At 42.3% G+C, this 12,142-nt stretch overlaps 1 protein-coding gene across 3 annotated transcripts in view; it reads right to left on the reverse strand.

The window, feature by feature from the left end:
• anks1b (ankyrin repeat and sterile alpha motif domain containing 1B) overlaps nucleotides 1-12,142 on the reverse strand; it is a 183,902-nt gene that overhangs the window by 33,891 nt on the left and 137,869 nt on the right. For all 3 annotated transcript variants that reach the window (XM_079335793.1, XM_079335792.1, XM_079335795.1), the window contains 2 exons: nucleotides 6,931-7,029; nucleotides 5,252-5,404 (listed from right to left, as the gene is read on the reverse strand). In XM_079335793.1, the coding sequence (XP_079191919.1) occupies nucleotides 5,252-5,404; nucleotides 6,931-7,029 (252 nt within the window). The remainder of the gene's footprint in view (nucleotides 1-5,251; nucleotides 5,405-6,930; nucleotides 7,030-12,142) is intronic.

Consider the following 12,142-nt stretch of genomic DNA (forward strand, 5'->3'; position numbering starts at 1 on the left):
TCACTCTCTTTTCACACGGACTGCGTGTGGACAGAAAACCTATCACCCTCGCACATTTCAACGCCTCACCTCAGCGTCTCTTTGATGTGGACCTCGGATGGAGTTATGATGAACGACAGTATGGACTTGTGTGTGTGTGTGTGTGTGTGTGTGCGTTTTTGTATAATGCACAGGGCCTAATCCTGCAGTGTCTAAAGAAGGCAGGAACCATCTGGTGTTGGGATGTGAGACAATCTGCCCCATTTGGAGAGGTGACAAAGAAGGTGATAAGCACAGGAACATGGCGCGCACACACACACGCACAATTCAGGAGGGTTTTTTTTTTTTTTGGAAGAAAAGCAATCCAGCACACGTTTCATTTACTACTTAGTGCACATATCTCTAGTCTCTATGGTAACTAGTAGCCGTCATGGCAACAGAGAACAAGCAGTAGAAGAAAGGCTCAACTCCTGTAACTGTCCTCAATTCAAATATGAACCCCTTGTACAGTTTTTCAGTGTGTGTGTGTGTGTGTGTGTGTGTGTGTGTGTGTGTGTGTGTGTGTGTGTGTTTTCCCCTTTTGTAGCTGCATGCTGTGAAAGCAGGGAATGCAGGTACATGTCAGGTCCTGTAAGTTAATCACATAGACATCTCTACGTGAGCACACGGTGAACACACGCCGACAGGCCCTTCACACGACAGACCGGCACGTTTGAGACTCATCCTGTCTCAGAGTTACGGGATTCTGACGTTCCAATGCGCGTGTGGCGTTTTCTTGGAACTTAATGAACTTTAATAAGAGAGCGAGAAAAGTCAGATGGAGCCTGAGTAAAGCTGTACAAGAAGTAATCGATTACTTTACAGCCAGGAGGCAAACAGGACGGACGCGATTGTATCAGTCCAAACTAACTCACCGCAGTCCTGCACGGAAAAGATGAAGAATCCTGTCAACCTGGATTAACACACAACTGTGATTCCTGTCTGGTTATTTCAATAATGAACTGCTCTTAAATTTGACGCATCTGTTGCTATGGCAACAATTTGATCATTTGCTATTTCATCAACCTTTATCAACAACAGCAACAACTGAATGACTATGTGAAAAACTCAAATGTAGACAAACACCTTTGACCTTCCCAACCACCCTCTCCAAACCACACACGCACACACACACACACACACACACACACACACACACACACACACACACACACACACACATCTGAGACGGCCTCCTCTGTGATATCAGGGCCACTCGTCTAGAAGACATTAAGGGAATTGTTCCTTGAGGACCGGAGACTATCTGCACTCCACCGCCGTGAACGTGGCTTTCCAAAATGAAATCCATTTCTAATTGCCTCGCTCACAGCCTCTCTGAGGACTCTCCTGAAATGAGAGCAATTTGCAGCCTTGATGCAGCAGTTTTGTACTTCACTTTTTCTCAAAAACGAGGCGGTCTGACGGAAGTCAGAGGCAGCAGCACCACCATGTGGATGTCGACGGGATGTGTGTGTGTGCAGCTCACGTCACTGCAGGGAAACGTATGTGAGGACATGAGAGGATCCATCTATCTGCCTAAAACACACAAGATGCAATAAAACCGACAGCCTGATAGAAAAAAAGAATTCTTTCAGGCTCATCTTCAGACTTAATTAAAACATTTTATCTGAAGCATTCACCGTAATCCCTTGATGGATAACTTTAAGGTTATGTTGCTGCTAAATAACTGATTTAAGGTTATAAAAGAGAGATACTTTCAAAGGCCTTCAGAGACGTTCTTACCTGTAAATATATCCATGAATGAGGTTCAATTCCTGATGTAGTTCTTTTAAATCGTCCTGCTCTAAATAAAGCCCATATATAAAGTGTAAAATATTCACCAAGCACATCAAGCTAAAATCCCAAACAAGTCTTTACCCTGTTGAGTCTCAGGGCTTCACAGCTTATGACAGTAAATTAGTCTGGAGACGAGCTGTCAGCTTTTACCAGGAGACTTGAGATATTAAAAGCAGGCTTGATAGAGACTTTCTGTCTCGTCGTTTAAAGTACCTGACGCAGCTCGCCCGGATGAGTTTGAGTTCAGCGGGGGTAAATGAGGGGCTCGCTGAGGAGCGACACGCTTTAAAAACGGCTTCTCTCTCACACAGTTTACAATCTGAAGAGCGACTCAAACATGAAGAGGAATCAGTGGCGGTATATTTGATTTATTTCCACAGTTAAAACTCTGTGTGTGTGTGTGTGTGTGTGTGTGTGTGTGTGTGTGTGTGTAAATGTGGACGAGCAGGATTAAAAGGTGTTTTGAGATTCTCCTCCAATCCCACAGCAGCAGGACAGCACATATGTGCCCAGTAAAAGGAAACACACACACACACACACACACACACACACACACACACTTGTATACACACTTCAAATTTTGTAAAAATGTTCATAAAGGGCTTAACGCTCCGCCCTCGTCTCCCTGGACACAACAGCATCTGTTGCCCGTAGCGATAATCTAGTGATTACATGAAAGCAGCCAAATTCTTTTTCGACTCATTGTCCCCCCCCCCCCCCCCCCCCCCCCCACAATGACAGAGACAGCATACAGCTGCAGGGGCACACAGTCATCAGAGCAGCTTGCGCAGCAGACACAAACAACATTCACCCTTTCACACAGACCGTCATGAGATCTGTCTGAAATCAGGAAATATGTCAAAACTCTTCCACCTCCGAGAAGTCTCTGGGGGGCGTGTGGGTAACTTTATATTATTAGTCTTATGACTTGCATATAGTTTCCTCGGATGATTCCTTGATGTGTTTCTGGGACCGAGTTCTACAGAAATACAGTAGGGAAAAAAAGCTCTTTTAATGCATGTTTGGGCACACGTGCAAGCTGCTTTCAAGATCTCTGTGATTTTCATTCATGTTTGTCCGTGACTTTTAAGGCTGCTCAAGTGCTTTTAATCTTGAACTGAGCATGAAGTGTGTCCCTGTCCTCATCCAGTTATAATGAAACGTGGAGGTGATGTGTTGCCTGGTTACCTTTAGCGGCCTCTTGTGGCTTCAGACAGCACTGCAGTGAGGCGACGCTCAAGTGTGTCGGGTATTAAATTGGTTCGAGAGTGAAATCACAACATGCAGTATTTTCAAAGTTCATGCACATGCAGGTCGGATTATTTTGTAAAAGCATCAAATACTCCACATGTTCACGAAGCCGAGTCAAAGGCGTTTCGGTTTTCTAGAACTGAGATGACGTTGATGTACAGTGTGCCATTTGTTTGTTTGAAAATGGCACATTTAAACCATTTTACACCTTCTACCTCTCACATATGCATCCAGGAACACACACATACACACACACACACACACACACACACACACACACACACACACAAGCACAGCATGTGGGTGGCATCCCCAGCGCTGTGAAACATCTTGCATCCCACATGCTTATATAACTCCCTCTCCACCTCCTCCAGCTGATCACTCATCACTTTATCACTTTATCCTCCGATGGGAAAGAAAAACTCTCGGGCTCACATCGAGCACCCTCAGCCATCCTGCGTGATTTCAAAGGGGCAAATCACTGCAATGAGATCAGAACGCAGCGAATCCAGACTCCACTGAAGATTTCACGCTGCTAAAAAAAAAAAAAAAAAAATCGAATCATAAACCTCGGCTTCTTGTGACAACATCGGAGCTCAAATGTCAAACCTCGTTAACGTCCGCCTCTCCTGATATTTACAGAAGGAGAGAATTCAATCGAGAGAACCCGGCTGCAAACGATCAACCTGCAAATACGGAAACCACAAAATCTCAAGGTGTCGAGCTTTTATGGCAAGAAATGAAATCAAGTAAAAGATGCTGATAGGTTATGATATAATCTCCTCCCTCATGTTTGTATTCAGAGCACACATTGCTCAGTAATGAGCAGAAATGCCTGAGCTGCATTCTTCACAGTACGGCCTCAGCATGGCTCCTACTGAAGAAACTTTCACATCCACTTCAGACTTTTTCTGATATGTAGCCAAATGCACAAAGTGTGTGTGTGTGTGTGTGTGTGATGTATATCTGATGTGATAAATCGAGCTGCAGAAACAGATCGGGCCTGTCATCATGGTGAGAGAGGACAACAAAGGAACAAGCACCCAGCTGAGTCACCTCAGTCCAAAATATATACAAAGAGCTTCAAAGTTATTTTCACTGCTTGAAGATGTTTATCACGTCTATAAAATGTATTCCAAAATAAAAGATACAACTGTTTTGTGGGGACACAGGAGGGATCGCTGTATCACTGAAAGACGGCGTTGCTTGATTAAAAAAAATTTGAAGAGAAGAAGACGGTTCACTCTACAAAATCAAATCTGACGGGAGGATTCTTGATGTGTCCTTTAAATCAGAACTTCTTTCTTAAAGGGTACATGTAGTGTTATTCCCTTTTTTTTGATTTACGCCAACAAACCCCTCCAAACAGCAGCAAAAAACAACAGATGAGTTTGGGTCTGAATACTTTTAGAGTCACTCAACCCAGAGCTTGTTGCTTTTTACGGTGAACAAGAATTCATTTTGTTTTTCAATTTCAGAAAGTCAGGACAGAGATCAGAGAATCATTTTAAAATACTGATCGTTATAAAAGCAGAAGAGTATCCCAACTTTTTGTCCTGGGTTGGACTCAATAACCCAATAAACCCTGGAACACTACATTTCCCATAATGCAACCCAATAGTGTATGTCAGTCTTTTTGCTGGCTGCTGGATCCCAGTGTCTTTTACAATCCTCTCCCTTTTACCATGAAATACAGTAACAACCACCATGATGTGCTGTGGTTACATCAAAACATGTCATATCATGTAAATATTATGTGAAATATTCTATTTAAAAAAAGAGGGAACATATTTGGTATCAGTGTTTTAAATAAAGGTCAGTCATTTCTTAAAGCATCCAGGCAGAGCAGTTACTGTTGAGCTGTTGCTGGAGATTATTTTCAGCTATTGATTTATTCATTTTTGATTCCTTATACAGCAACCAGACTGGGCTCAGAAATGTAGGACGTCACCCAAAGCCACAGTGAGTCTCCTTTGTCGATTTATTTTTTTAAAAATATGAACGACAATGGTGGCTTGCTGCACATAGTAATGAAATATAGTAAGTTTTTTTATATGCTGTGTTTTTTTAAAGGGATTTGTTGGCAATGACAAACAGATGTAATGTCATGGAGCTTTTCGTTTAGAGGGAATCATTTGGACGCGTGCACATCAAAGACGGAAGAGGAAATAAACGGTCGACTTACATTGATGAGCTCGATCTCCCAGATCTTCTTGACCAGCTCCATGGATGTGTAACCGTTGATAAGGAAAGACTTTGTGTAGTCGCCGAGCTCCAACGACTCCAGCCACTCGGCCACCGACGTGGGGTTGTTCCCATCGTAGCCGACAGGTCGCACCTTCAGGACAGACAGAACGCAGGACAATCAGGGAGAGGGCTCCTCTGCGCTTCCCGGCTTCTTTTTGGTCGTTCTTCGTAAGACTTTGAAAGTTGCGGACATCTCGTCACGATCAATGCTCTGCAGGTTTTATGACCTACTTTCATCAATGTATGGATAGATGTGTTGTCTTTATTTCCCCACCCATATGCTGCACTTTTATTAACCTGGAGCTTTATTGCACAGAGCAGCTGGGATCATTAGGTACACTGTGTACAAATGCCAACTATGTTACAGCTGAATCCTTATATAACAGGGCAGCTGTGTGAATCCAGTTTATTTATACTATATTTGATGTGAGGCACTTTTTTCCCCCGATTTTCTGTCTTCAATATGATGCGACAGCCTGGTTTAAACATGAGGTCCATTAAAAATGTAAGGCCATATGAATATATATGGTGAATACTTCACCAGTTCAGAAGGATGCACGAGGACACAGCTTGGAAGCTACACATTCTTTTAAAAGTAGGGCACAACTTTACGACGACATGCTACATTTAAATCACACACACACACACACACACATTTTTGTAGTAAGAGCACACAAGCCTAACTTTAGAGAAAAAGTCAAAATAGTGGGGCAGACAACTCATCATTCATTCACTTTTATTCCGACAGCCAAAACAGCTTCAGAGAGTTTACAGCTCTTCAGACAAACGCCGCACCTTTAAGCTAAGCATGTTAGCCTGCATGTGTGAGGGCTGACTCAAGTTAGAGGTTGACATCTTAGAGGGTGTTTTGGAAAGTTAAAGGAGGGTGAGAAAAGGAGAGTGCTGACTGAAGATCAAAGTTAGTGGGGTGTTTGAATAAAACCAGCTTTTCTCTGAGCTCTCCATCCTCTTTTTTTGCAGACTCCTTTTTTTTTTTTTTTGGCTCTCTCTCCATGCTGCCACACACCTTTGATCTTTCTTTTTAGACTTGCACACACACATACACACACACACACATATACAGACATTTGACATTGCACAAACTTTTATATAAGCATGTAAGTCATCTTTATATCATTTATAAACCATTTGCTACTTTTAAAGCAGCCGTTGGCTTCCAAGCCAAAGTCTCTGTATTTTTTATATCCGAGTGTCACAGATGCACGTCACTACAGAAGACGCAGCTCTGTGTGAGCAGTTTCTTGCATCACTGATCTCGATGAGGATTGGACGCTGTGCTCTGTAGCTTAGTGCATGTTTTCCTGAATCCCTAACTGATTGGCACATTGTTTAAGTACTGTGCACAACATGCACAGAAAAATCCAGCCATCCAGAGAGGATCTCACAGATGGAGATTTGGACAAACAAACGTGGCTGCAGCTGAATGATCAGCACTTTGTTGACTATCTGAAACTGGAATAAAATCCTTTTTTTTGTTGTTTTTTTTAAATGTATGACAGCTTTCACTTTCATGAGACCTTTTATCTCGTGCATGAGAATGGAAAGCTGAGATTTATTTCACATTCTCTCAGGGTATTGATTAGTTGCAGTTCTCACCCTAGGCAGCAGCCGTATGGCCTGCAGGAGGCGCTGTCTGTGGGCCGAGTTAAGAATGCCGATCTCCAGCAGGTCCTGGTCCTCCACCACATTGCTGCCCTGCAGAAGAAAAGAAAACAGCTATGTTAGTATTTCTGCAGAATCTAACAATGCAACAGCGTGTGCAGGTCAAAAGAACGAGGCATCAAAAAGAAAAATAACTTAGAAGAGAAGGTGTCAGGAAACAAACACAAAAGACTGTCTGTACGGCTGTCATTCAGAGTTTCACCTGTAATGAATCCAATGGGACACCTAAAGAGATCTATCAGTCTCCCCCCTCCTGAGAGTTAGAATAAGAAAGTGTGCCTACAGACAGATAATGGGAGGATGGATGAGACGTGGTGTGCATCGAGAAAGATCTCAGCCAAAAATAATTTAAAAATACAGTCAGACAGAAGTTTTACTCCTGTCAGTCCGTCCACATCTCCCTCCTGTCAGACTAATAACACTGACAAACATCGAGGAGACACCACAGTAAATGCAGGTAGAAATCAGACCTGTGCTTTTTTATTCTTTAACTCTCCTCCTGAGTCGACTCTGAGGCCCTCGTACCTTCGAAAAAAAGACCTCTGAGGCTGTGACATTTTAATTCTAGATAGGAGGCGATTTTCACCGCAGCTCCCAGAAGGAGCAATCTGTGTTCGAGTGGCTTTACATTTAAGACTGCGGATCTGTAAGGCTAAGCTTTCTTCATTCCCAGACACTAATGACTCTAATGACGAGAACTGGCCCAGTCTACAAAACGGTCATAACTTGACAAGAAGCTAAAATATCCAACATGGGAGTCAGGAGAAGGGAAATGTCAGGTAATTCCCAAAGCTGAACTTGTCACCACATCTTGAGTTGATGGGAACTTGTCCTGAAGATTGTGCTTCTGTACTGAACACTTCCTACGTTTCATTTTCAAACAAGGTTGGAAAAAGAAGTTATAAAGAAAATCTACCGCAGGGAGTCGTTTGGATCCTTTGCATGTTCAAAGAAAATATGGAAATCTTCACACTCAGTTGTGAAACCAACAGAGATAGGGGTGGCAAAAAATATCAATACAAGACACTACATTGTCCTCCTGATTGTATGACATAACTATCTCATCGCTGAGGCCACATATCGATTTGACTTTCCATGACACTTCCTCATGACTCCTCACGGTCATGTTTGCTTTTGTTAATTACGTATGTCTCAACCATTCATTGATGTACATACACTTAGAGGAACCTAAATTAGTTATGATCATAGACTGTAAATAAACATGGACGAAGCCTGATTGATGTCACCCATTGGCTTCTTCAGGGCTGTTTTCGAAGCCAATCAAGGGCGGTTGCTGTATTGATAAATGAAAGTTGAAAATCTCTCCAAACTTTGGACAGGAAATCCCCTTGAAACGGAGCGCTGCTGGTGCAGACTTATTAGAAAAGACCTCTCCAGGGCTCTATTAGTGTGCCCCTGCACTGTCTGTGAATCCTGAGGCAGCAGCTGACTTGGACTGATCCCGTGGCTAAACGTATTCCTTCCTTATTCTCTTCACCAACCTGAAAGCCGACCGGGGGCCTGTGAGAAGAGTGCAGCTCATAGATCAGCTCCCAGGCTGATTAATAGAGCCCAGAGTAACCACGCTACAACTTCAGAGCAGAGTAATGAATCGTGGAGTAGAGGGGGGGATCCAGAGACATGACTAATTGCTCCCCGTTGAGATCCTGACAGAAAGAGATAGAGTTCCTTCACGTTCGTTTGTTCTTTCTCCAAACCTGTCTTATCTTGTTTCCCTTTGTGTCGTAACATTATGCTTGTCCCATATCTGCCACCTCTCGATGCAGATGATGGATCAGGGGATAAATATACTACGGACTTATCAATATCACTCGACTGAGGATTAATGACTCTTTCCCCTCTCGATATCTGATACATTACTTGTTGTATCAAAGAAATCACTATTATTGCATCTTGCCTGTGTGTTCATCAACACTTGAATGAACACTAATGATCTCTTTTACCTGAGGGGGGAAGCTGCCATACAGTCAATAACACGTCCATATCCCTCTCCAGAGGGTCACAAAGCTCGGGGTGACGGGAATTAAAATTCAAGCAGAGCGGCAGGGGGGTTGAGGCAATACTAGAGAGGAGACCAAAGTTTATACTCAGAGATAGAAGTGAAGGCCATTATCAACCCCAACAAGCTTAGAGAAGCACTACAAATCACCCGTGGCTTACTGAGTCTCTTCTCCATTCGCATGTATTCATCCCTCGCCCCTTTTTTTCCCCTTTAGAAATCGTTCTCGTCTGCCTAACTCTTCATCTGTTCTCTGTCCTCGTCTGCTCTTTTAGTCCCTTATCTAAATTCATTTCTGATTCTTTTCAAAGTTGTTAGTGTTGCATTTATCTTTTTTTGGCATACGTGCAAAGGCAGTGTCGTAAGTTTCTCTAACTTCTTGGCAGTGTGATGCTCATGAATTTCTCTCCCTGTATAATTAAGTCTTCTATGAGGCAGATTAGACGTCCCTCTTAAAAGGAATATGGATACAAACAATATTTCATTTCAAATAGTGTTGTTTCCTCTGTCTGGGGAACAGTTGGGTCAAATTAATTTCCCCTGTCTGATTCTTATCAGCTCCAGTTCCTTTGCTTCCTGCCACACCGCATCGAAGGTTATCTCTTCATTTCTGTTATCTATCTGGCTTTGTGCCCCAATATATTTGTGATTTCATCTACAGACTAACCCTGCTGTGTCTTCATAAACCAGCTTCTAACTTTACTTTATGTCACTTTGCTGAAAGGAAACCAAATAAACAGGATGGTGAAAGAGCTTTGCACCTATACTTTCACCTTTTGCTCCAGGAGAGGTTCTGAAATATTTCCTTCCACATTCTGGTCACGCTCCTGGGGAGTCTTGCGTGTTGTGTCGTGAGGAGGGTGTGCATGTTTGAGGGTAATGATGAGTGTTAACAGGGACAGTTTGCCTGCCGTCTGAGGACTAACCAAGGTGAATGGGCTCTTTGCTACACATTTGTCTCATAAAGATGCAGAGCATCAACCCTTAAGTGATTCTGAACACGCACAAACTTGACAAGCGGCTTTGAATCACAGGCAATATTTTTCCTTTGATTGGATGCATTTGAAAGAACACATGTTGCCTTTAAGGTCGTCAACAGAATTTGAAACTTAAATCAAACATCATCACTATTTATTTCCACTACCATGGAAACAAAAATCCCGGGCACCAGATATTGGGTAATATCTTCTTTGCACACAGTCAAAATTACACAAATACAAATGTTTCTTGTGTTTTGGTTCAGTCTCCCTGATCTCAGATTGTTTCCTGTCCGAGGAGTCAACAGCTTTCAAAGAAAAGGCTTTTTATAAGCATGTTGCAAAGATGGTAACTACCTGGTCATCAAAGAAAACCTTACACTAGCTTAAATGTGACGACAATTATCATGAGGCTAACATTTGCTGGTTGTCCCAAATATGATTCTAAATACAGATCGATAAAAAGATATTGATCTCGGCTCCTTCAAGCAGAATTTATTGAAGTTTTTATGAACACAATGGCACGTATTCGCTCATGGTACTTTATCTGCATAACACCAAACGAGAACGGGCAAGGCTACTGACTAGCTTGTGAACTAAGTGAAGCATTTAGCAGCTAATGAGACAGATAGTGATTATTATTAGAGTTACGTTCTTTGAATTGCAAGAAATAAAACTTGAAGTTATAGTTTATGTTGCTCTGTGTTATTTCTCATCATTGTTAGTTTAAAACCTTTAAAACTCTGCCTTACGTCTTTGGCCTGACCTACAGCCAACTAGCTAGTTAGCTGTCTGGATAGAAAACTGACTTGAGTCATTGTTTTTACAATGTTTGTTTAAAAGCTGATTGGCATCAAATGCTCCTTTTTTTGTGTTCGGCTGCAGTCAGTGTCATGCTGTTTGAGCTTCATGTGTACACTCACTAGATAAAGTGTCTCTTTATGTCCTTCATTCATTTATTCACTTCCACTCTCCCCCTCTCTCTCATTTTAATACATAAGCATGTGTATACAGTCATTTAAAAGCTGCATGATTGGTTTCTATCCAGTGTCCTTCATATCTAACATCGTCACCATAACAACCAGTCCGCCCCATTGCTGTTAGTCCATCAGTCTTGCAGCGCTTGTCCTCTACTGGCTGGTAAAGGTGAGTGGACACACCCCCTGGAATGACCCCCATTAGTAGTAAATGTTGATGGTGGATTGGTCCATGTTGATAAGTGCATGGCTGCATATATTCCTGCAAAGAACAGGCAGCCTACAGATCTGACTTAAGGTCAAATTCATTTGCAAAACCAATCAGTCCAACTTGAACCGGCCCTAAGATGAAAAAAAAATCTTTCATTTTCTATTGCACAGACTTGTTTAAGGGTTGAATCTGCCTTTTAACTCGATTTTCCCATTGAGTGTGGCTGAAATAAATGTGACCCAAACCTCTCCTTGAATCTGTAATCAAACAGAGCGCTGCAAACACTGATCTACTCCCTGTGGTCTGCACCTCAACTGCATTAATACCCATTTGTCTGCCACCAAGAGCTTTTCCAAGGTCTCGAAAGATTCACTTTCCTTCTCTTTAGTCACAAAAAAGAAAACAGAGGTTAAAAACTCCACTCAGCAAGAGGGACTCCAGAAGAAAAACTTTACACAGAGAAGAGAGCCAGAGAGACAGACCCAGTCACAAAAGGGACTTTGAAGTCACATTGATGTTTTCTCAGCTTTTCAAATCTCAGCTCTTTTCAGTATTTGTTTTTTTTGGCTGTGATTCTCTTTCTCCCTGTTCTTTGTTGTTTTGATATCAGTAACTGTTTAAAACCATGTGCTTTTTAATGCATCCATTTGAGGTCTTACTAAATCACTCTGGCAACATGTTCTACCTAAATCACACATCATGCTTAGATAAGGAGAAATAGGATGGAATAACGAAGAGGACCTCAAATGTGAAGGCGAGGGAAGGAAGCAGGAGAGAGTCCTGCTGAGGTTTGCATGATGTGTCCGTCACAGTGGCTCACGTGGAACATTTCAATTAACTTCTGCAGAGATCTGAGATGTTTTAATGTTGACAAGCAAAGAGTGTTATTCTGTCATTCACGACACACAAAATGCACAGAAAAAAATGGCAAGTTTCCTCATTGGCCAAAATCAATTCATTG

The sequence above is a fragment of the Symphodus melops genome, assembly GCF_947650265.1.
Source record: "Symphodus melops genome assembly, chromosome: 22".
Taxonomy (NCBI): domain Eukaryota; kingdom Metazoa; phylum Chordata; class Actinopteri; order Labriformes; family Labridae; genus Symphodus; species Symphodus melops.